This window comes from Grus americana, chromosome 15 (assembly GCF_028858705.1).
Source record: "Grus americana isolate bGruAme1 chromosome 15, bGruAme1.mat, whole genome shotgun sequence".
Taxonomy (NCBI): Eukaryota; Metazoa; Chordata; class Aves; order Gruiformes; family Gruidae; genus Grus; species Grus americana.
In genome coordinates, this window is record NC_072866.1 from 11,970,189 (window position 1) to 11,991,635 (window position 21,447).

Below are 21,447 nucleotides of genomic sequence, written 5' to 3' on the forward strand. Positions count from 1 at the left end.
GAAGTAAGAGAAACATTTTTGTGCTGTTTAAAAATAAAAAAAAGACTAAAATGTAAGTTAGAAGCAGAACAGTGCCTGATCCTGATGTTAACTGTAACATCCTCCAGAACATTTGAAATAACCTTGCATTATTGATACAACAGACCTCACTGGAAATTACTTATTTTCTTCCTACTTTAAATTTAAAAATAATGGACTGATTGGACCAAGCAGCTGAAAGCACAGATAGTGCATCTAGAGTTTGTTTTGTGAATTATTAACACAGCTCAAAGTTAAAAATTTAGCTTTGCTTGGAAATCTGCTCTCCCATTTAGCTTGACTGCTGTTTTCAGTTTACATTATTTCTTAGACACTGCTGTGAAACTTCTTCTTAATTGGAGGCTATTGTGGGACTCAAAGATTTTTGTTTATTTGAAAAATATAGTACGGCTGAATTACCAGGACCTATTAATATACATATAGTAATGACATATAATTGCCCACAACTCCCTTGAGATGGCTCCGGCACAACCACCCCATTTCATTTTCATGAAATAAAAAGCATCCAATTACCTAAACAACCACCTATTTCATATTAACTACACACCAATAATCAGTCAATTGAGGGAATATTTATTTCTGCGGTACATCATGCCTCACATCCTCTTTGTCCTCTCTTTGTGTACCTTCTTTTCTTCGCTGTGGGTTTTATTCGTAGGTGTGGCGGTAGATTTACGTCTCTCCATAATTTCTTTGGTAAAACTGTTCAACATGCCTTCTATTTGTTCAACATGCTGTAAGCAATGATGTTGCTTAGTATTATGCTGCGTGAACTTGGGCCAGCAACCCAGCAGTACAGCCAGGCATATTTTTAAAGGGCTGCTGCAGAGCAATAAACAGACCCTCATACATATATTTTTTTTCCAAAAATGCAAGGAGCCCCATCTGTACTGTAAACGCGTATGTACATTTTTCACTATAATGCAATCTGTCCAAAGTTATCCTTATTATGTGTGTGGGACACCGTCTCCGGAGCAGGGTGAGCAGAGGCTTTCCAGGATAGGTTACGGATAACGTGCAGTACCCCACTGGGTTCCCTCGATTAATGCTCACTCCGCAAAAAGAAGCCTCAGGCACTGGGTCACAAAATGTTCCAGCAACTCCCAGGTGGCCAGTAGTGAAAGATAAAGGAAGGCAGAGGCAATGCCTATATAAAACGCAGAGTTGGCACAAATACCTTCATATCCAACGCAGAGATATTATGGAGAGCTCAAACTTCCTTTCTTTTCTCTGAAGAAATCTCAATTTTTAGCCCTCAAAGAGCCCAAAGAGCATGTTCCTCAAAGGTATGAGCAGGATCTCAGGCACAGCACACGCTTCTGATTATTTCAGCAGCTGAAGGAGGCCGTATGCGATGTGAACGAAAGCAAGCTTTTGATGACCTGGTCTTTACCAGTGCTGCGCTCTGTTGAACATTTTCAATGTAAAGATGCACGTCTATGGGTATCAATGAAAGGACGAGGAGAATCTGTACAAGTTACAATCTTGGGTATCACTACAGAAACTCCTTTACCTCCCAAGCTTTCCTCATGGGGCACAAAGTAAAAGCAACTGCCAGAAATTTCCATCCATCACTAAAATATATGCCTAGATCAGGAAAATAAAGTAGCAGCTGCAGTCCTTCAACTTTACTACGATACTTCCAGCTCAGGAAAACATCCTTTGCAATGTACCATTAAAGTCAACAAGTCAAAGCAACCAAAAAATTGTTCCAGAAACATCAAAATTTTTCATTTTACCTACCTGCCACTGCACAAGGACAGATGAAGTCGTGTGGGGAGTTACTAACACAGAACTGGGTGGCTCACCTGGAACTAAACCGGAAAAAAAGGTAACCAAAGCAGTTAGAGCAACACAGTGGATAACGGGCAGCCTGTTCACCACATTCTCTTTCTTTGCTGCTGAAGAAAATCTTCTACCCCAGTTACTATGCGGTGGGTCTCCAACGCAACGTGGTGGATATGAAGACTGCAACCCAGGCAGAAGCCAGGCACTTCTGGTACATCCCCTGCTCTACCTGCAGCCTTGGCAACTTGAGCAGGAATAAAAGAAAAGCTGAGGACATAAATCTGGAGGAAGCTGCAGTGTGCCAGCCGCCCACAAACAACTGGGTACACATTTGAAAGGAAGTTAAACCAGCTGCGTGCACGCTTGAAAGTGTGAGCAAACGGCTCCCAAATTTTCCATGGTATTTTTGCCACAGCTGGGGCAAGCCCACCTTGTTTTTAGGAGTCTGTGTCACGTAGTCATAGATTATTTTAGTTAGGAGAGCTCAATTTACCACGGGTTAACCCATTCCTGTGCCCATGGCACGTACACACACACTACAGCAGCTCAGATACGAAGAAGGGAAGGCTTATCAGGAGCTGACAGCCCTCCACGGCGCAATGCTCTAGTGGCAGCACCAGGTTTGCTCAGCAGAATAAATGTTCAGTTTGTTAAGGAGGTGAGAAGCTTTCACAGTGTTTCCCCGCTGTATTGTGAGGAGGCCAAGCACAGCTCTGGATTCACTGTAGCTAAATTCAAAGAGAATTGAAAATTAACTTTTAAATTCCGAAAGAGTGAGTCAGTGCTGCTTCATTAGTACCGGTTGCAGCCTGCACCGATCCAGCAGCTGCTGCTCAGGAAGGTGGAGATTCAGGATGTCTTTAAAAGGCTGTTAGGCACATTATTCGAGTTATTACGTGGGTTCTTGTTTTAACTTAGGATACTCCTGAGCTCTGTCCTCTGTTTTTCTGATTTCAAGATCATATTCTTTAAACATTCCTTTGCAAAGCTGTTTCCTATTTTTATATCTCAATGTCATATTTATCTAGTCATTCCTTGCGCTATATTAAATACTGGCTAATTCCTAGCACTGTGTGTGTGTATATATATATATATATACACACACACATACCCCAGTACTCCCAGGCTAAGGGTAAATACCGAGGCTTTTTCACACTTTGCAGACTTCCTTTCTCCGTTCAAGACATCAGAGCTACTTCTGCATTCAGGCACCGACTTTATACAATCAAGGAATTAGAAGCTGATCTCTAAGGCTAAAAATAAAAGCCTTGTCAATGTCATTCACAGTTTATTAGCCCTGATCTGCAGGATTAAATGCTCATGTTTCCAGGAGCTTCATACTCTTTCTTACTTACACCTCAGCAATTTTGCCATATTGCAGACTGATGTGGATTGTGAGTGAAAACAATTGAAGAAACTTTTTCAAATGTATGCATGGTTCTACATTTATTTTTAATGATCTCTTGTAAATTATTCAATTTCTGCAAAGATAATGGTTAGTACAGAGTTTGGAAGCCAATCAAAGGGAGTTTAATTCCATTTTGAGACTCCTGAAAGTATGATTCATTATCAGAGGGCACAGCAGGACACTTAAGGCTGCCTGTTATTAATTCAGCCACATCTCATTACTACCTGTATCAATCTCCTATGAACAAAACTGCATTGGCTGTTGAATTTTCACTCCACAGTCCCAGTGGAGAACACACTGCAGCAGGTCCAGCAAACCCAGGAGCACGGGGGAGCGCCCATCCCACAGTGATGCCCCGGCGTGCCTCTCCTCCTCGCTTACCATCCTGCAGAGTTGTGACCGCCTCAGTCTCCGCACTGAAGTCACTGTCTCCGATGTCGTTGGTTGCTTTCACTCGCAGTTTGTAAGAGGTGAACGGGTTCAAGCTGTGGAATGTAAAAAATAAGGCTGAGGGATGAACTCTCCCCACATCATCACAACTTGCCTCTGAACAAGCCTCTACAGACAACCTGCCCATAGGCAACCAAAGTCACCGAGCAGTTTTTGTCTCTTCTCCACATCGCCTTTTCTGTGCACTGTCCCCAGTTGCCTCAGGACACGGGGGTGTTTGCATCCTTGCTGCCATCAGCATCTCCTCCGATTTCCATTGGCCTTAGTTCTTGAAAACACACATGGATTCGTAGCTGTATCGGGCTCCAGAAAACAGCCATGAAGTTGCAGTTCATGGAGCAGCCTACGACTGGGGCTTGGAATGGAGAAGATGTGCTGCTATTTGTGTTCTGCATGGCCATGCAAAACCTCACTTTCGAGGTTGCTTGGCCTGAGATGGCCTCAAACCAGATGTGGGGGGTCAGCTCATCCTCGCTGCACGGGTGGGGATGACAGGCAGAGAGGGGGCAGGTAACGTGCCCAGGGTCAGCCAGTGCACAGCAGGCACCGGAATTCAGAGCGCCAGCCTTCTGACTAATCCTCTAGACCGTACTGTTTGATCAATGCCTTTTATTCCTACTGAATTTCAAATTAATGCTATTACCTGGATTATTTAATAAAGACAGTAACAACAGGCTCCCTGCAGCTCTTTTATCTACGCAGTGCTTTAAGATATGCAAAGAGTGATTTCCAGCTGACATAACCTTCGCAAAGATTCTTCTGTCTTGGCTTGGCAGGGACAAGGTGTGGGGGAATCTGCCTTTGGAGTCACATGCAGAGGCTAGAAATGCAGAGCTGTAAGTTACAGGGGATTTAGCTAATTAATTGGTAGTGTCTAGCCATCAGCTGGCAGATGTAACACTGCCTACAAACCCAAGTAAAGTTACTTGTAAGGAATGATTAAACATCAAGGGATAATGCATTCTGATGGGCAGCACTCTCACATCACGCATGTACTACTCTTCCGGACTTTCACAGCAAAAATGCTTTTAGCAAGGGGGAGAAGAAATCTTTTCTAGTAGTGCCACCCTACTTACCTGCAGGAACTGGAATAATTTGAATCATCTTTCTTGATCTTTTGTTTTTAGTAATGCCAATGTCAAGTCTAAATGACACAGTTGGTTTCCTTGATTTTACAGGTTTTCACTGGAAAGATACTGGGTATAATTCGAGGTGGGTATAACAGCTCTGAGGTCAACAAATCAGGTCTATATTTGTACTATAATTGTCAAGTTTTCTTCTTCTGCACAAAAGGATAGCACTGTATCTGTATCTTCTGGCACATGACCAGTGAGCTGCCGTATACCATAGCCACTGATGTTTTTATAACAGACCTGAAAAATCTGCCTCTGCATGCTTCAAATACTTGATTCTCCAAAAGCTCATGCCCTTTTAGAAATAATCTGATTTGTACTAGCTGGTCAATAGAGGAAATGGACAGCAAAACAAGTACCTTCTCATAGACATTCAATTGCTTTTGCAGATGTTACAAGGACTTTAATTACAACAGCATTGCTGAGGATATAATGAAGCCTGAATAACAAAGTTTAAACATTCCGATGCTATCTATACACTTCAGTATGGAAAATACAGATAAAAATGGTTCCCATTTCATCTGGAAAAGCTTATATAGAGATAATTGCAATGCAGCATTGAGAGTGGATTTTAACATCAGTCACTACTGAAAGGATTTTTAACTAGTTGTATTTTACAGAGCATTGTGTAGCTACATAGGGTTTAGCCTGAGTAGTGTTATCTACCGTGCTGAGCTTTCAGGAAGGACTTCAAAAAGATGCATTGCAATCCAACTTTAATTAGATTTATTGCATGACCTTCAGCAAATCTCTCATCCGCTGTTCATAACACCACCTCTAAAATGGGAGCAGTGACCTCACTTAACCTTTCTTCCCCCAAAAAGACTGTGAAGCTGAGTGATGCTTGCTTTGGCTTCCTAACTGTTGGAAGTGGAAACCGTGGAAATTTCTATGCTAGCCTGGGATCATTTGGTACCTCTCAATAATGCAGGATGTTGCCTCGTGGCTGACGGAAGAGGAGTAGGTTTGCCAGTCTCCGTTTGGCAGTTCTCGCACTTGCACTGTGAAATATCGTATTGGTGAAGACCCGTCACTTCCAGGGACCCACTTCAACAGCAAACTCCGTGACGACACATCACTCTGGGGGGTCATCAGCTGTCTGGGAGGTGCTGGTCGTTCTGCAATTAAACCATAATTTGGTAGTGCTTCGAGACAAAATTCAAGATAACATAAAATGTGACAGCCTGATTGGAATTTCATAGTGGTAATGCCACAGGAGACCGAACTTTTGGATTTGCCCCATGAAGTATACGAGCCATCCCATTCCCTAACCTTCTACTGCAAAAAGCAGCAGTAAAACTGATTCTTATCTCTCTGCATAAAAGGTCACCGCTGAATATACACTTTCCTAGCAACAGACCTCAAACTTGACGTGGTCTTGGCTTGGCGGGTTAAGGAAGAATCACTTGGACCAGCAGCCAAGCAAACCAAGGAAGTCTTTAATGAAACTCAGCTGTGCTTCCAGTGGCAACGGCTCTTTTGACAGAATTTGCCTGTAAACTAGCTCATTTTTTAACCTGTGCTTACTACTTGGTACCATGGGACTACGTTCTCTCTGTGCTCTCATAGCATCCTCTTCCACCAGCTGCTCCCCAGTCGAGGCACGAAGAAGAGGAAGGGATGAAGCTGGAGCAGGCTGGTGTGCAGCAGAGTCCAAGCGCACGACTTACAGCCGATACTGAATTCCTGCACCAGCTCTCTCTGGCAAGGAACCGGGAACCATTGGCAGCTCCTGCTGCTGCTTCCAAAGCCCAGCTTGGGAACAGTGCAGCGCTGGGGCTGAGTACCTGCGGCAGCTCACTTCCAGACCTCCCCTCTTCTTCCCTTCATACCCGCTAACCTTGAACCTGCAAAGTCAAACCAGCCAGTGCCAATGCTGAGGGAGATCTCTCCAGAGTAATTAACCGTACACGTTTTAGATGAGGCAGGGGATGGTAATGCAGGTGCAAGCATGCCAGTCCCCAACAGTTTCAATATAGATCTCCTTTCCCGTCACTGTGTCTCCGCACTCCATCGATTTCAATAGAGAAACTCTATAGAGTGAGGAATAATTGTTTAATTGTTTATCATGAAGATTATTGATTCTCATTAAAATGTGTGGCATGTAATAAAGCAGAAATTGATTGGAGACAGTGCAGTGACTTGCTTTTGAGAAGCAATTCAATTCAACTTCATCAGCACTTGTTTCCATAAACACACCTCTGCCTGCCCGATTCTGCACAGCTCCGCGTGGCGAGCACTTCATTTCCCTGCCATCCCCTAAAACCACTTCCTGTACATTTTGGCATTTCTCTGCAGCATGCTCTTGCTGACATCAGTGCCCAAAGATTTGTAAGCTATTAGCTGGAGGAAGCCCTCAGTGCCAGCAGCCTGCGAGCCGGAGTACAATGCAAAAGGTCAATGCCTTACGCTGACAGGCTGAGACAGGTATTCAGGGTTATTCTATCAGAGGAAGCGAGTGTCATGCAGGGATTTAATACTCTCTGCTGATAAGCTTTAACCAGCTCGCAGTTTTGGGCAGGTCAGATCTTGCAGTCAGTCTCCCATGATTGGGTTCCCTTCTGCTGCTAATGGGAAATCTTAAAATCTCCTGTATTACAAGATATACTTCCTGACTGTTTGTACAAAACCGTTAGTATAAAGAGTTTATTTATAGGAGTTTAGCCACAAGCGAATGCTAAGGTGAGCTGTCTGTGCAGGAATGTAAGGCCAGGCCATTATGACTCGATGGACTACTATTAATTCCTGGCTACATTTACATTTTCTGACTCGGTTCTGCCCTGATCGCTGGTGTTGACTATTCTGAAGGGTGTCACACCACTATCTAGATTCAAAGCACTACATAAGAACCTCTGGAGAATACAGCTGCAATACAACTTGGGACCTGTAAATCACAGGTACCATTGTAAAATGTAAAGATTTATATTGGGATTAACAAGGAATTTAAAAGGACAAGAGTGACCGATTTTGCTAATTTTCAAGGGACTTTTTGTGCCTGCTGCCTACCTTAGTATCAAGGATGAGATTTTTATTAATCGAAATTAAATATCTTTTTACCCTGGAGTATTTATTGTCATGTATACAAGTTTCAGGTTTGTTTGTTTACTTGTTAGCAGAATAGCTGCACTGGACAAAAATCTATCATCCCCTCATATCAATCTTGCTGATGTGAGATTACACATTTTTCTCTCTACATTTTACATATGGGATCACTTCAGCTAACTCTCACAGTGCCTTGGGACTTGGTTCCATATCACGCGTAGAGACACAGCAGAGCCATCCATCAAAAAGAGAAAGGGTTCATTTTACACTATGACTTGCCTATTCAAGATAACCCTAAAGCATTGATAGCAACGAGGGATCATTGTTCCTGCAGCGGAGCTGGGAGTTCTGCCTTGAGCTATTGTGTATCCAGCAACAGCCTGTGCACAGGCTGGGAAATCTGAGCTCATTTTATTGAAAAGGAGAGGCTCTGAGCTTTGAGTATTCACTTTATTGGGTTTTTTTGAAAATTCCACATATTGGACTTTAAACTTCCACTTTGACAGCAATCAGACAGGGGTGGAAGAAACCTTGAGCTGATAAATCTCTTTGATGGACAGTATCTTTAGTAGACGCACTTTAAGTTTCCTAATACAGCCCTAGAGGTTCTTACTCCGAGGACTGCACCGTTATGCACTCGGAAGGCTGCACATGACCTGGAGAACTATGCCAGTGGGAATTTTAACACCAACCAGGCAGGCCAGAAGTAGTTGAAATGCACCCCACCAGTCCTCGCTGCTGGTGGTTGCACATCAGGCCAACGTCCTCTCTTCTCAGAATTGTTACAGGAAAATAATAAGGAAGACATTGTGGGCAAATAGCATGGGAAATCCTTGCTCCTGCACTAAATGATTCGCAAGGTGTAGAAAGGACTTAAAAGGAGAGGTTGCTTAGCAGGCACATTTTAAGAACTAAAAGTAAATATAATTGGTTGTATTATAGTGCAAGACTCGGGCAAGAGCCAAGACCAGGCTTGTGCTAACAGTATTGAAAGATGTCTATGGAGGTCTGCCCTCGTTACCTGAAGCATACTTCTCTCTGCACTGTGGTTTTTTTTATAAATCACAGGAGTTGCATGGTTCTAATTTTTGAGGGAGAAGTTTTCTTAAAGATCAATATCCAGACAGCACAATGGGTCAGTGTGGCAGGTGGCACAAAATCCAGTGATGCACAAGGGCGCGATGCTGGTAAAGACACCCTGGCTCGTTCTGACTTCGCCAGCTCAAGAGACCAGATAGATGCTCTGCAGTGGGACAGGGCATACGGTCCAAGACCAGAGAAAAATCCACACTTCCGTTCTCTACCAATATATTCTCTTTTAGCTCCGAATTAAAGAAAAATAAAATCTTCATGCACAAGTAGAAAATGTAATTTTTCTAACTGGTAGCTCCAGAGATCTGTTCTAAGAGGGGAGAATCGAGCAGTTACTGAGCCAAAGCACTGGAAACAAGCAATGATGCAAATTCTGTAATACCTTATGTGTCTTTCACATTTTGATATGTTCAGTATCTAAGCATCTGGTTTCATTTATACACATGTAACTCCTGCTTTCTTCAAGTAGGTTCCCTGCAGAACAGAATTTGATTGGGGATTCAGAATGCAAACAACCATTTTATGGCTGATGCAAGAAGCAGAAAAATTCTGGGCAATCCAGATGCAAACACTCTGCTCGAGTGTGTGGCAGTGAAAGGCCAGAATAATTACTAACACATTAGGTCAGGACTGAGGTACAACGGAGGAGCCGTGCGGAGAAATCCTGCAACATCACCGCCTCTCATTTTGCGTTCCCTAATCAATATAATTCATCCATCACTTTCTTTCTTAAGATTGCAAACTTTCTAGAAAACAAGAGCACTGAAAAAAAGATCAGACTGCAGGAGGAGGCTGCATATGGCCAATATAGCAGTTGATGGAAAAATCAATCTCCAACAGCCCGGCAGATTAGAAGAACTGTGTCTCATAAAAGTCTGTCTTGCTCACCAGGTTTCTCAAATCATGATGTTGCTATGGTTTGGGGCAGGTTTATGGGGTGAGAAGGAGGTGGTGTACAGGCTGTAGCCTGTTATTAAAATTCCCCGAAGTGCAGCACAGGCTCCAAGGCATGCAACACAAAGTACCTCAACCTGTGGCTGCAAGCATTACCTCTTTTTTCCGTTGTGATCACTGTGGCTTCCAGAGGCTCCCCCCAGCCCTGCCTGGTTTTGGCAGACGTCCGAAAGATGTATGCTGACTCAGGGGTGAGATCTGTAGCAGTAAACTGCCTGACTGTTGAGCCAACCTCCACCGTCGTGAACTTGTTCGGGCTGCTGCTGGCCAGGCGGTAGGCAATCTGATAACCTGGAACCACAGCATCAGCGAGAGAGGGAACAAAGGTTAGGGGTTTTTTTCTACTAGGGACAAAAGAGCACCAAAACTATTAGTTTATCATAATTATTTGTTTATCTGAGACAAAACCAAAGTAATTTGCTTCCTTTAGTGCTATAAAGCTCTGCTGTATGAGAGCCCTCCCCCAGTGAGATGCCGTACCTTACGAGGTAAATCACACACGGTGGCACACACAAGGGTCTACTGAGTGTTATCGGTCATTAAACTGATTTCACTTTCCATTTTTTATACCAACAATATACAAACCCAGTTTAATCTTTCCTGAGCATATGGGTACCTTTTTGGAAAGGCAAAGGAACAGACTCCATGCAATTAATGTCACCTGGTAGAGCCAGTTCAAGACAACACTCTCTGTTTCAGCTTTCCACCCAAGCATACACACGCACACGTACGCACACACGCACACACGCTCACACGCTGTTTGGCCCCCTCTCAGTTTCAGCATTGGCTCAAACTAAAGGTTTTTCAGCTGCAGAGCTGCTGGATTGCCCAAACCGTGCAGCCTTCCTACCGCCCAAGTGAAGGCGTTGCTCCTGCTTTTTGCACTCGCCTTTTTCTCAGCTCTCCCACTCCCCTGTAACTGTACAGCGAGTGCCAGAACCGCCAATAAAAGCATCCTCCTTCTGTAATTCAATGTTGCTGCCCTTGCCCACAGCCCAAGGAAGAAGCCGGCAAGCTGTGAGGTCCTGCTTCAACCATGTGGCACTTAATAATCAATTTTGTTGATGCCTGTAAGTGATAACCCCCATTCCAACCTGCCTGACAATTAGGAGTTCACAGTTTAGCTTGTATTATTAATGATCCAACTGTGCAAAGGAGGGCTTCCAGAGTTCTCACGCACCACTAGCAACAACTGTCCCCCAAAGAGGATCTGCCAAATGTTCAAATCCATTCTGAAAACCCAGCAATTGAATCAGGCTCTCACTTCTGGAGCTCGACGGTAACTTTCAGTCCAGCTGCTGACTTCCAAAATCAATTAATACCAGAACTGGTGTGGGGCTTTACTGCCCAAACTGAATAGTTGCATGATTAAACGCTTCATGGAGTTACACAGGGCAGAGGGCAGCCAACAAATCCAAATCAAACCAGCTGAAAATAAAACAGTCATGCCATGATTCTGCCAACCCTCTGCTCATCTTCCGAATGACAAAGGGGTCCACAGCACCTGAGACCATCTCTTTCTCTTGGAATTAACATCCCAGCTAGAGTTTGAACTCCCACCACATTTTGGCTCTAACAAGAACAAGGGGAGCCAAACCTGGCATGCTTCATTTGTGAAGGTCAGTGCATGAAAACGGAGGCTTTTATCTTACCTGTGGCTATTAGACAAAATCAATGACATTTGTTTCCCACTGTGAATATGCAACCATTGCCACATGTCCACTCACAGAAAAGGCACAAGCAGAGTTCCTGCACTCTCTTGAATGAACGCCATACTTGCGTGTGGTGCACGCTGTCACGAACACTGGGATTTAATTGCGATACAGATGGTACTACTTTTGGTGTGCTGACTCTCACAGTGCTGTTGACGATGCACCAGCATCCCCTTGTCCTTTTTTCTACAGCAGCTGCTAGGGGATGCGGGGCAACAGCCATAGCAGCCTCACATGGAACAAAACTGATTGCACAGACACCTCGAAGAGTCACTTGGCTTCTCCGAGCACCCGTGGCTTCGGTCTGAGCTCCCGCATGCTGTGCTTACAAACAGGTTTGGGTACAGACCCGATTCACTCAAATACCTTAACACGGTCCGGGCACCCATGTCTGAAAATGGGCATCGGCAGCGAAAGGGTCCCCGCACCCCAGCGGGCTCAACTCCTGCTGCCTGGGGCACCCTCACACACTGCGACGTTGGTCTGTCGGGCATATTCCGACAGAAACCTTTCCACAGCTGGGCAGACAGCATTAGACTGTGAGATGAAAACTGGCCCGATTTTTTAGAGCTCCTGAGCACGCTTCCATCCCAGCAAATTTTTTTTTTTCAACCTGCAGACTACCTCCTTTTCTCCACAGCACCAGCTCTCCCGTTACTAGTCCAATATATTTCACCAAATTATTTCTGTATCTTTAATACTATAATATTTTGATCTTTTTTAAAGTCCACAGAAAGACAGATAACAATGAGGAGAAGGAACAGATATACTACAATCTTTTTTGTTTATACAGATGTGAAGAACGCAGGAGTGAAAACCCCAGTGCAGGATCTCAATAAGGGGGGAAAATAGTCAAAGCAAAGTACGGGGGAATTTTTTACAGCAGCAGAAAAGATGAAGGAAGAAGCAACTAAGATGGCTGAGGAAGTTTGATAAAGGGACATAAGACATGAAGAATAAGACCTGAAGGGAAACAGAGAATATTAAAAGAATAGAAAAGTTGATTTATCCAGTTATTAAAAGATAAGTATGATATCTGGGACATACCCTTGTTGAGCAATTTCCCCCTCTTTTCTAAACCTTTGTAAAATATAAAGTGTAGTTAAAATGTAAGGAGGGAATAGAAAGATAACTATTTACTGCTAAATGGTGGTACTCATGCTGGAAAGCCAATTACAAACACGCTCAGATTAGGCAAAGGAACACATACATATCTAGGCCATTACAATAACTTACAGAAGAGTGGATTCTTGGCTAGTGTAAAAACTAATTTAGCCATGAGAAAGAAGAAATCACTTGTCACAGCCTGCTTGTCTGACAGGCTCTGCAAACTCCCTTTCAATGCATCCCGGAGAAAAACAGTATCAGCTCTCACTGTCCTCTCCTACATCTGTCACGTTGGCTGACAGTCCGGGTAAATAAATATCTATTTTCCTGGGTATCTCCGGCAGAGTTTACACAATCAGAGCCATCACCTTTACGTATTTCCTCAGAAACTCTACCCTTCCCTCAGTCTGATTCAAAGGCACACATCCAAAGGTACATTATTGCTACCTACAAACCACTTGAGGTACACCCAGTATCTTAATTTTGATCCCTGACAGCACCTCCTCCTATTAGACAGTTTGGGACAGGCAGGATACATGCTGACGTAAAAAGCATCGCTTTTCTTTTTTCTCAGTGACACAGAAGACCAGTATTTAAACCACAGCTTCGATAATAATTAGGGCTAACACAAGATCAAAAAGATAAAATTATTAAGTTGATGAATTTCAGCAACAAGGGATGGGAGAGGACAGGAAATGCTAAGTGAAATCAAACGAGGCAAATCAATAGAGGTAAATGGAAAGTGTTCAAAAAAAATTAATGTGTGCTCCAGGGCTGTAAGAGGCAATAACTGCAATTGCTGCAGTGGAGAAATAAGGAAGCTTCCTTCCCTTACTAGATTATGACAATAAGATGTTGCAGATATCTTAAATTAAAAAAAAAAAAATTAAAAAAAATCAAAGGTTATGAATGAAAGTAAAAATCTTTAAAAGGTGATCAGAGCAATCTTTTTGGGGAAAGGAATATCTTACAGAATATGAAGTATCTGGATGGTCAATAAGAATTCATACTGTTTTCTTAATTTTTCTTTTTTTTTTTTGCTCCCCATATAGCATTAGATCCCAAATCTCTTCTGCTATTGGGAGTTCTGCGCTTCACCAGGCCAAAACAGCATAAAAAAAAAAAAGCCCCAAAAGATCAACTCTTCAGGAGTTTATTTATTCATTGAAACTAGGCTTATTTTTGCATTAGCATCTTTTTAAGTATTTTTTGCACAACTGCAAGCACTTTCATGAGCTACGCTTTCTGAACTCAATAAATGGCACCAGTCTGAACTGCCTGTGAAATGTTAGGTCACTGCAACACAACCAGTGGATTCCCCAAAGCAAACAGGCAGGAAGATGACAACACACCATGAATATAAAAAAGCTTTCCAGCTCATCACCATACAAAGCCCTTCAGAACTGACAGCACCCGTTCATGCAGGCCGTGGTGCAGCAGAGATACAAACACTTATTAATTTGTCACAGAACTTGGGGAAAGCCAAACGATATTGGGAGGTTACGGTCTGCCTGGTGGAGCAGCAATCCAGTTTGTTGATTTTACTGCTTATCTGTTTAAGGGCCAGCGGGTGTGCAAATGCAGTCTGGGATCAAAATATGAATTTGCAAACATGGATTACATCCAATTTCGGTTCTAATTCTCAGCGGAGTTCTTATACTCTTTTGCAATAAGCTTCAGGTAAACGCTAAATACAAGAATACGAGGAGGAATACTAACCAGGGCCTGGAAGGGTGCTGGTTGAGCTCTCGTTTTCAGGGGAAGCTCATAGCTAGAAGTGCACATATCCACACTAATGCATCATTTTTCTTTAACAGCATTTGAAAGAACTGTGTTGGGTGCTAGCTGAACTAAGCGTAGAAAAGACGACGGAGCGAAGCCTCAGACGGCTAGCGTAACATTCCCAAAAGGAGAAACGGAAGTATCCAGCAGTCTTTCACAGTAAAATATTTAAACAAACAAACAAGTGGTTTTCCCTCTTGGTGCCTGCCAGTGTTTCATCCTTCTAATCTCTCTCTGAAATGCTAGAACATGTTTTGATATAGATTACAAAAATGTTAGCTGCAAAGGTGCTTGTATACTCAGAGGACAAAGCTAGCAGAGCGGGAACATTAGTTCAAAGGCTCTGAATATAAGTTGCTCTTGCAAAGCAAGTATTTTTTCTTTCCAACCTCACTAGTGAATAGAAGGGCACCACGCAAAATTACGCTAACTTATTTTTTCCAACAATTCTACTTCAGTGCACTTGACTGTGGTGGTTACAATGGTGTTTTGAAAGTTCATTACAGTAATGAGATTTAAGAGGTGTGCAGGAAAAAACCCACAACTTGCAACCTTTACTTCGAATGTTACACCTTGGGTTTTATCTATTTTTGAAGCACCCCTCACTTCTTAGGAAAGATCACAGAAGCACCCAGCATGAGTAATTTCTACTTTTTCTCTCTGACATCGGCAGCTAACTACTTCCTCCATGAACCTCAATGTTTCTACTATCGGGGAAAAAAAAAAAAAAGAAAAAAAAAGGAGTGAGAACTGTTGAATAAAGACAATGGATTTCAAAGTGGTGAACTGGGGGAACTGGCAGGTAATGTCCCCCTGGGAAGGAATTCTAAGGGAAAAAAGAATTCAGGTTAGCTGACGGTTTTAAAAGGGACAAAGAAAAGGTACAACTATCCCAATGCAGACAAAGGATGTTAAGAGGCCAATATGTTTGCATTCAGAGCTCACTAATGACCTGAAAATCAAAACTGAATTGGACAAAAGTTGAAACGGGACACACGTCTAAGGGAGTGTATAAATAGACAGCACAAGCACGCAGGGACAAAAATCAGAACGGCTAAAGCGCAAAGGGAGTTAGAACTTAAAGGGCATCAAAGGCAATGAGAAAAATTTTATAAATACAAACTTTATAAATTGGAGAGACAGAAGGAGGACAGGTCAACTACTGGGAAGAAAGGATGAGCACAAGACAGTTGAGAGAAAAGAAAGGAAGGCTGGTACCTCCGTTGCTTCATTTTCACACACACAAAAAAGTTGATGCTGACGAGATACTTAACACAAATTAAAACTGACAACAATATAAGTAGGGATGTAGGCTAGAATAAAGACGAGGTTAACGAATATTTAGTTAAGCTAGATGTAATCAAGTCAGAAAGGCCTGATGAAATTTGCCCTGCAGTGCTTATATAAGTAGCTGGAGCCATCTCCGAATAATTAGTGATTATCTTCAAGAACTTGTGGAGGACAGGTGACATCCCCGAATATTACAGAAAGGCAAACAGAGTACCCTATCTTTTAAAATGGGGAAAGAAAAACCAGAGGAATTATGGACAAATCAAGCTAAAGTTCAACACCTAGAAAGATCCTGGAAAAAAAATATGAGTCAATATATAAGCATTCATGAGGATAATAAAGTGCCAAGAAACAGCCGATATGTATTTGTCTGGAGCAAATAATAAATATCAAATAATCTATTTTCCATTTTGACAGTGTAATTGGCCAGGTGGGAAGAGTAGATATGATCCACATTGACTTTAAGTAAGGCTTTAATATGGCTGCACAAAGCCTTGTCAAAAGCAAACAAGAGAAACAGAATCTAAGAAAAATACTACACATTTTGATTGGAATGCTTTTAAAAAAAAAAGTCAAACATTGTTATCAGTAGTTTGCTAACAAACTGGGAGAACATATTAAGTTAGGTCTTGTCAGAATAAGTCATGAGTCTGGTTCTGTTCAATATTTTCATTAATGACCTGGCTGATGGAATTGCCAGTCTACTTGCAAACTTGAAAAATAAAACCAAATTGTGAGTGGCTGTGAGCCCTTTAGAGCACAATAGTGTCATTTAAAGTGATCTTGATAATGAGGAGAGATGGTCTGGAATCAGTAAGATGAAATTCAATAAAGGCACCTGTGAATTATCACACTTACAAAGAAAAAGCTTAATGTACATAAAAAAGAGGGACCGACTGATCTGGAATGGTTCTGCAGAAAAAGGGCAGGAATGAATAGTGGGTCACAGACTTAGTTACAACATCAGTGTTGCAAAAAAGCCAAGTCAGGACAGCATCAAGTGTCCTGGGATGCGAATGGACTATGCAAGACATCGGAGACAACAGTCAACGTGCCAATCACGCCAAGCATTCTTTACAGGACACCCTTCCCCTCTCCTTCCAACCCTGCATTTGTATGATTTTATCATCAACATAGCAGCAACGAGTAAGAGCCAACTGAGAAGGGGATGCATTGCACACAGCACTCTGCAAAGACAAAATAAAAGAGAGTTCCTACTCCACCGAGCTTGCAAGTTCAGCAAATAATAAGGCTGACAAAGTGCAGCAACGTGAGACACTGGAACACAGTCGGGAGAACAAAATCTCTTTTGTACTTTCTCATCATTTCTATCGAATGATTTTTTTTCTTCTTAACCACATCCTGTGATTCAAATCCCAGTCTCCACTGAGAGCAAGTTCTAGGACACAAAGTTCCTTAAAAAAAAGCAACAAATCAAACCCACAAGACAAGCTTCCTTGAGCTGCAGAGAAACCCTGCGTGGATCTGTCTCTGACAGCTAACTGCTGCCAAGCTTCACACAGACTCTTTCTCCTGCTCAGAAAATCCCTGCAGCGTCTGCCTTCGGATCCCATTTGATGATTTCCCTGCATCTTCAGGCGTCAGGATCACTTTGGGAAACTACACACCTGAGCAAACACTTTGAGTTCCTGACCCAAGACTTAAACGCAACACAAGACCGGTTCTTTATTTAAAGGGATGCCACCAACGCAGTAGCATTTGAAGTAGGCACCCTCCACCCAATGAAGGCTTTAGGAAATATTGCTAAAAGACTACGCGCAAGCCTGAACAATGGCAGTGAAATTAGAAGCAGAAAGGCCTGGCAGACTGAAAGCTGAACAAAACCCAAAAGCTTTTGCTTCTGTTTTCAGAATTGAGAGACAAATCTTTCCTCACCAGCTAGAACTAGTACTAGAACCAGTAAAACATGGTTAACATCAGCAGAGGACACAAAATCGCTGGGTAGCTATTAGCTACTTTAATTTTGGAGGCAAGAATGGATTCTTACATTGTACAAGTCTTCGTGTTTGAAGTATAAGTAGTGGCTGTGCACATATTGCAAAGGCAAACCAAGAGTTATGAAAACAGGAAGGTAGAAAGGTTTTTCACAAATTCCTGTCGTGCCTTGCTGCCTCTATTTCCCTTAACTCCTTGTTACCTGTCAGACAGCATTATCCAAAGGAAGCAATAAAATGGAAGCACACATGAAACTGAAACGTTTCCTATGTGTGGTTTCTAATCTGATGTGCAAGGGGATGGAAAACCCAACAGCCAGAGCTCGCTCTGGTCTCCAGCCCTCTCCTCCCAGCTCTGGGTTTGCTGCTCCCTCTTACCTAGAATAATTCCATTGGGCTCCTCCGGCGGCTGCCAAACAATCCGTACGGATGTCAGCCTCACCTCGGGGAACACCAGCCTCACGGGCGGCCCGGGAGCTGGAAAGAAAAAACAGAGATCACGCTAGCAGAGGAATTACAAGTTTTCTGCTCCCCTTGCATAGAAGGCAGTCCAAGACGTATCTCACCAATAATAAATAGATTGTTAGGAGTGCCTATGTATGTACGTAATACACATATATCCTGAGGAATCCTGTCCACGGCCAAATGCCTCCAGCACCCACGGACACCACACGACACAAAACCAGTGCACCCTGCGGTGTTCTACCACACCTGTGAAACGTGTTTAGCACGATGCTCTGGCAAAGGAGCTCTGACCTCTGCTAGAGTCATCGCCCAGCAGCGCAGCGGGGAGCCCCTGCGAGCCGGCCGCATCACCACTAGATAACTGATTACATGCTATGAAGCAAGTCACCGAGCTGCCTTTACAGAGAGTTATGTGTCAGCTTAATCTGTTTCATACCTGTTGGAATTGAACAATATCTCCTCTCTGTGTCATCAGCACCTGTTTGAACTGCCTTCTCATTTTACATGTGCATTTTAAACACCTAGGTCTGAGCAGGAGAACCTGAGGCAGGTGAGATGCACATTAACAGAGATGGCTGGTGGCTGCACTGACCATCCCAGGTTCACAAGGTGAGGAGATGCTAATTCATACATTAGCATCTGCAAAATTTCCCCTTCAGCACAAATTTCACCTGCATTACCCCTGATGATACTTTTAATTAAGTTGAGCCCAGAGGAGACACAACATATTTGCGTCAGGGGTATGGAGATGGAAGAACAATTTGTATCATTTGCCAACATGCACTTAAGGAGGGAACTGCTATAATGGGGTTATCTAAAACAAACAGTTTTAAATATTTCTCATTATTGTCCAATATGTACACTTCAGTGAGTGCTTTTTCTCTCCCTGCAGAGTTCTGCTAACAGTAATTTCTCTTTGCTGCCTTTCACAGAAAAGCCAAGTCCCCACAAAGACAATGTGCTGAGAAAATGGCTAAAAGGACGCCAGGGAGCTGCTGTCCCTGTTCCCGTCCCCGTTCCCACATGCTCTTACTCCTTCCCTGCACTCCATACAAAAAGTGAAGCCAGAAGTCTGAATGTGCTTTCAGCCCAACCAAATTATCTTAATGAAGTTGCTTGTAGAAAGCAATGTTTATTCCATTACTATTGAAAAGATTTTGATGAAAAAGGAGAGACTTTTGTTTTTCATCTCCATTGGGAGTAATAAACAGAAGCCTCTCACACTGATACTAACCTTCATTTAATACTGAAAAGGTAACGAAACTAAAAGTAACTTTAGCATCTGCAAAGTATTTAAAGGGTTAAACTCAATTTCTGTAGAACTCCACCAGCAGGAATGCTCCCACCACACCCAGGGGTTCAGCCAGCACCGGGTGAGGGGCTCGCCTGGGTTCCCTCAACACGTCAAACTGCGCTCGGGAATCCCTGAGCTCATGGGAAGAGCTGGAGGCAGTTGCAAAAGGAAGCTGGTCTGATCATCTTCCAGGGTCAATGCCTTATTCGTCTGGGGGGAAAAACTGACAATGGATTACTGAAGTTGCAAACTCTGTTTCTCTCTTTCAGTCCAATCGACCCAGATTTGTTTACTGCTTTCAATTGCAGTAATCTACTTTTTTTTTTTTTTTTTTAGAGCATGATTGAACTTCAATAGGAATTTATAATTGGACTCTAAAAAATTGTCTTCATAGAAATCATCTACACTGAGCTTCAGAGTACGATTTATGATTATTTTTACCTCCATTGGCTGCAGAGAAAGAGGAAATGGGGGACTCTGGTTTTCTGTGGTTTTTCCAAATCTTTAGCCCTCGACCAAAGGAATAGTGCTGAGTTATACTAGGTAGGGATCAAGTCCTTCAGGTCCAAAGTTGAAAAAAAAATATTAAAATCCAAATAGCATTAATTTGGGCTGTTGTCTACACTTGCATCGCTAAAAGAAAGCTGCGTTAAAAGGTTGGATCAAATAAGATACTTATTTTGGTAGTCTGTAAACTTACCGTCATCCTTGGTTCTTTCTATAACTGCAGGAGAGCTGGGGACTCCATCGCCGATACGAGTGAACGCCAATACCTGGATCTCATAGAGCACGTATTTCCGCAAGCCAGACAGCAGGAAAGACTGAGTGTGGTTACCTCTTACGATTTGGCTCTTTGGTTCAGAGTCTAAGTCTTTTGCTTTGAACAGTATCTGCAGAATAAATGTATATGAAATATAGAAAGAAAAAGATTGTTATGTGAGGACTGAAAAAAGGGGTATGCATTTTAGATTCCTCCTTTTCACAAAATATAAAATGAGATTATATTCACCAATCGCTCCTTTCAAAACCAGCAGACTTCCTATATCTTCCTCCAGCTGCCTTTGGAATAATATAAGTATCCAGCAGGTGAATAATACATAACACATGCAAAACCATATCCAGGTAATGCGTTAAAAATTAAGTCAGCATGAAACTCCCATTGCATACCTTGTAACCCAGGACGAGACCATTCTGCTCAGACTCAGGGACTGCGGTCCACGTCAGAAGGATCTGGGTTGAACTCACGGCTTCAGCAGAGACATTCTCAGGAGGAGCAGAGGGAACTAGAATCACACGGCATCACCAAAAAGCAGAAATAAGTAAAACATACGAGATCATTTTGCTCTGCCTCCCTATCTGCTTGGGACTGTTCCAGGATCCCTTAGAAGAGCATTCAAATGCAAAAGGACTGGAATACGTTCTAGACAATCCTTTCTTCTCTTGTATTCATTCTACATCATTTTTACATTTCAGCCTGCTTCACAACTCCTTACCAGTTCATCTCAGAAATCACATGGTTTGTAAAGAGCTAAACATTTAATACTCATCAGTGTCTGCAGACAGACAGGAAATACAGACATGAATAAACTTCAGGTTCTACACATTTGCAGTAATTAGAAACATGTTTCAGTTGCCGGACTTCTGTAGAAGTCTATCTCATAGCATTTCTTTCCCATACGTTTTCTTTCCCTATGCCAAAAGCTAGAAATCTTTATGAATGGGAGTTTATCTTCTGGTACAATCTGTCCTCACAAGAAGTTTTACGCCACCCTGGTTTCCTACATTATCTGAAAGGAAATTATAGCATCTTGTCTAGAGTTAGCAATAATTTCAACCACTGGATTGCACTCCCAGTTCAGTAAGAAGTTCTTTAACCTCTAAGCCTTTTGATTATGTGATAGTGCTCAACATTTGCAATACATCAATTATGGACGGA

At 42.6% G+C, this 21,447-nt stretch overlaps 1 protein-coding gene across 3 annotated transcripts in view; it reads right to left on the reverse strand.

Moving 5' to 3' along the window:
• Positions 1–21,447, reverse strand: part of SDK1 (sidekick cell adhesion molecule 1) — a 412,431-nt gene that overhangs the window by 56,442 nt on the left and 334,542 nt on the right. For all 3 annotated transcript variants that reach the window (XM_054842564.1, XM_054842566.1, XM_054842565.1), the window contains 7 exons: positions 20,679–20,794; positions 20,212–20,401; positions 18,131–18,229; positions 10,003–10,197; positions 5,735–5,936; positions 3,617–3,720; positions 1,783–1,853 (listed from right to left, as the gene is read on the reverse strand). In XM_054842564.1, the coding sequence (XP_054698539.1) occupies positions 1,783–1,853; positions 3,617–3,720; positions 5,735–5,936; positions 10,003–10,197; positions 18,131–18,229; positions 20,212–20,401; positions 20,679–20,794 (977 nt within the window). The remainder of the gene's footprint in view (positions 1–1,782; positions 1,854–3,616; positions 3,721–5,734; positions 5,937–10,002; positions 10,198–18,130; positions 18,230–20,211; positions 20,402–20,678; positions 20,795–21,447) is intronic.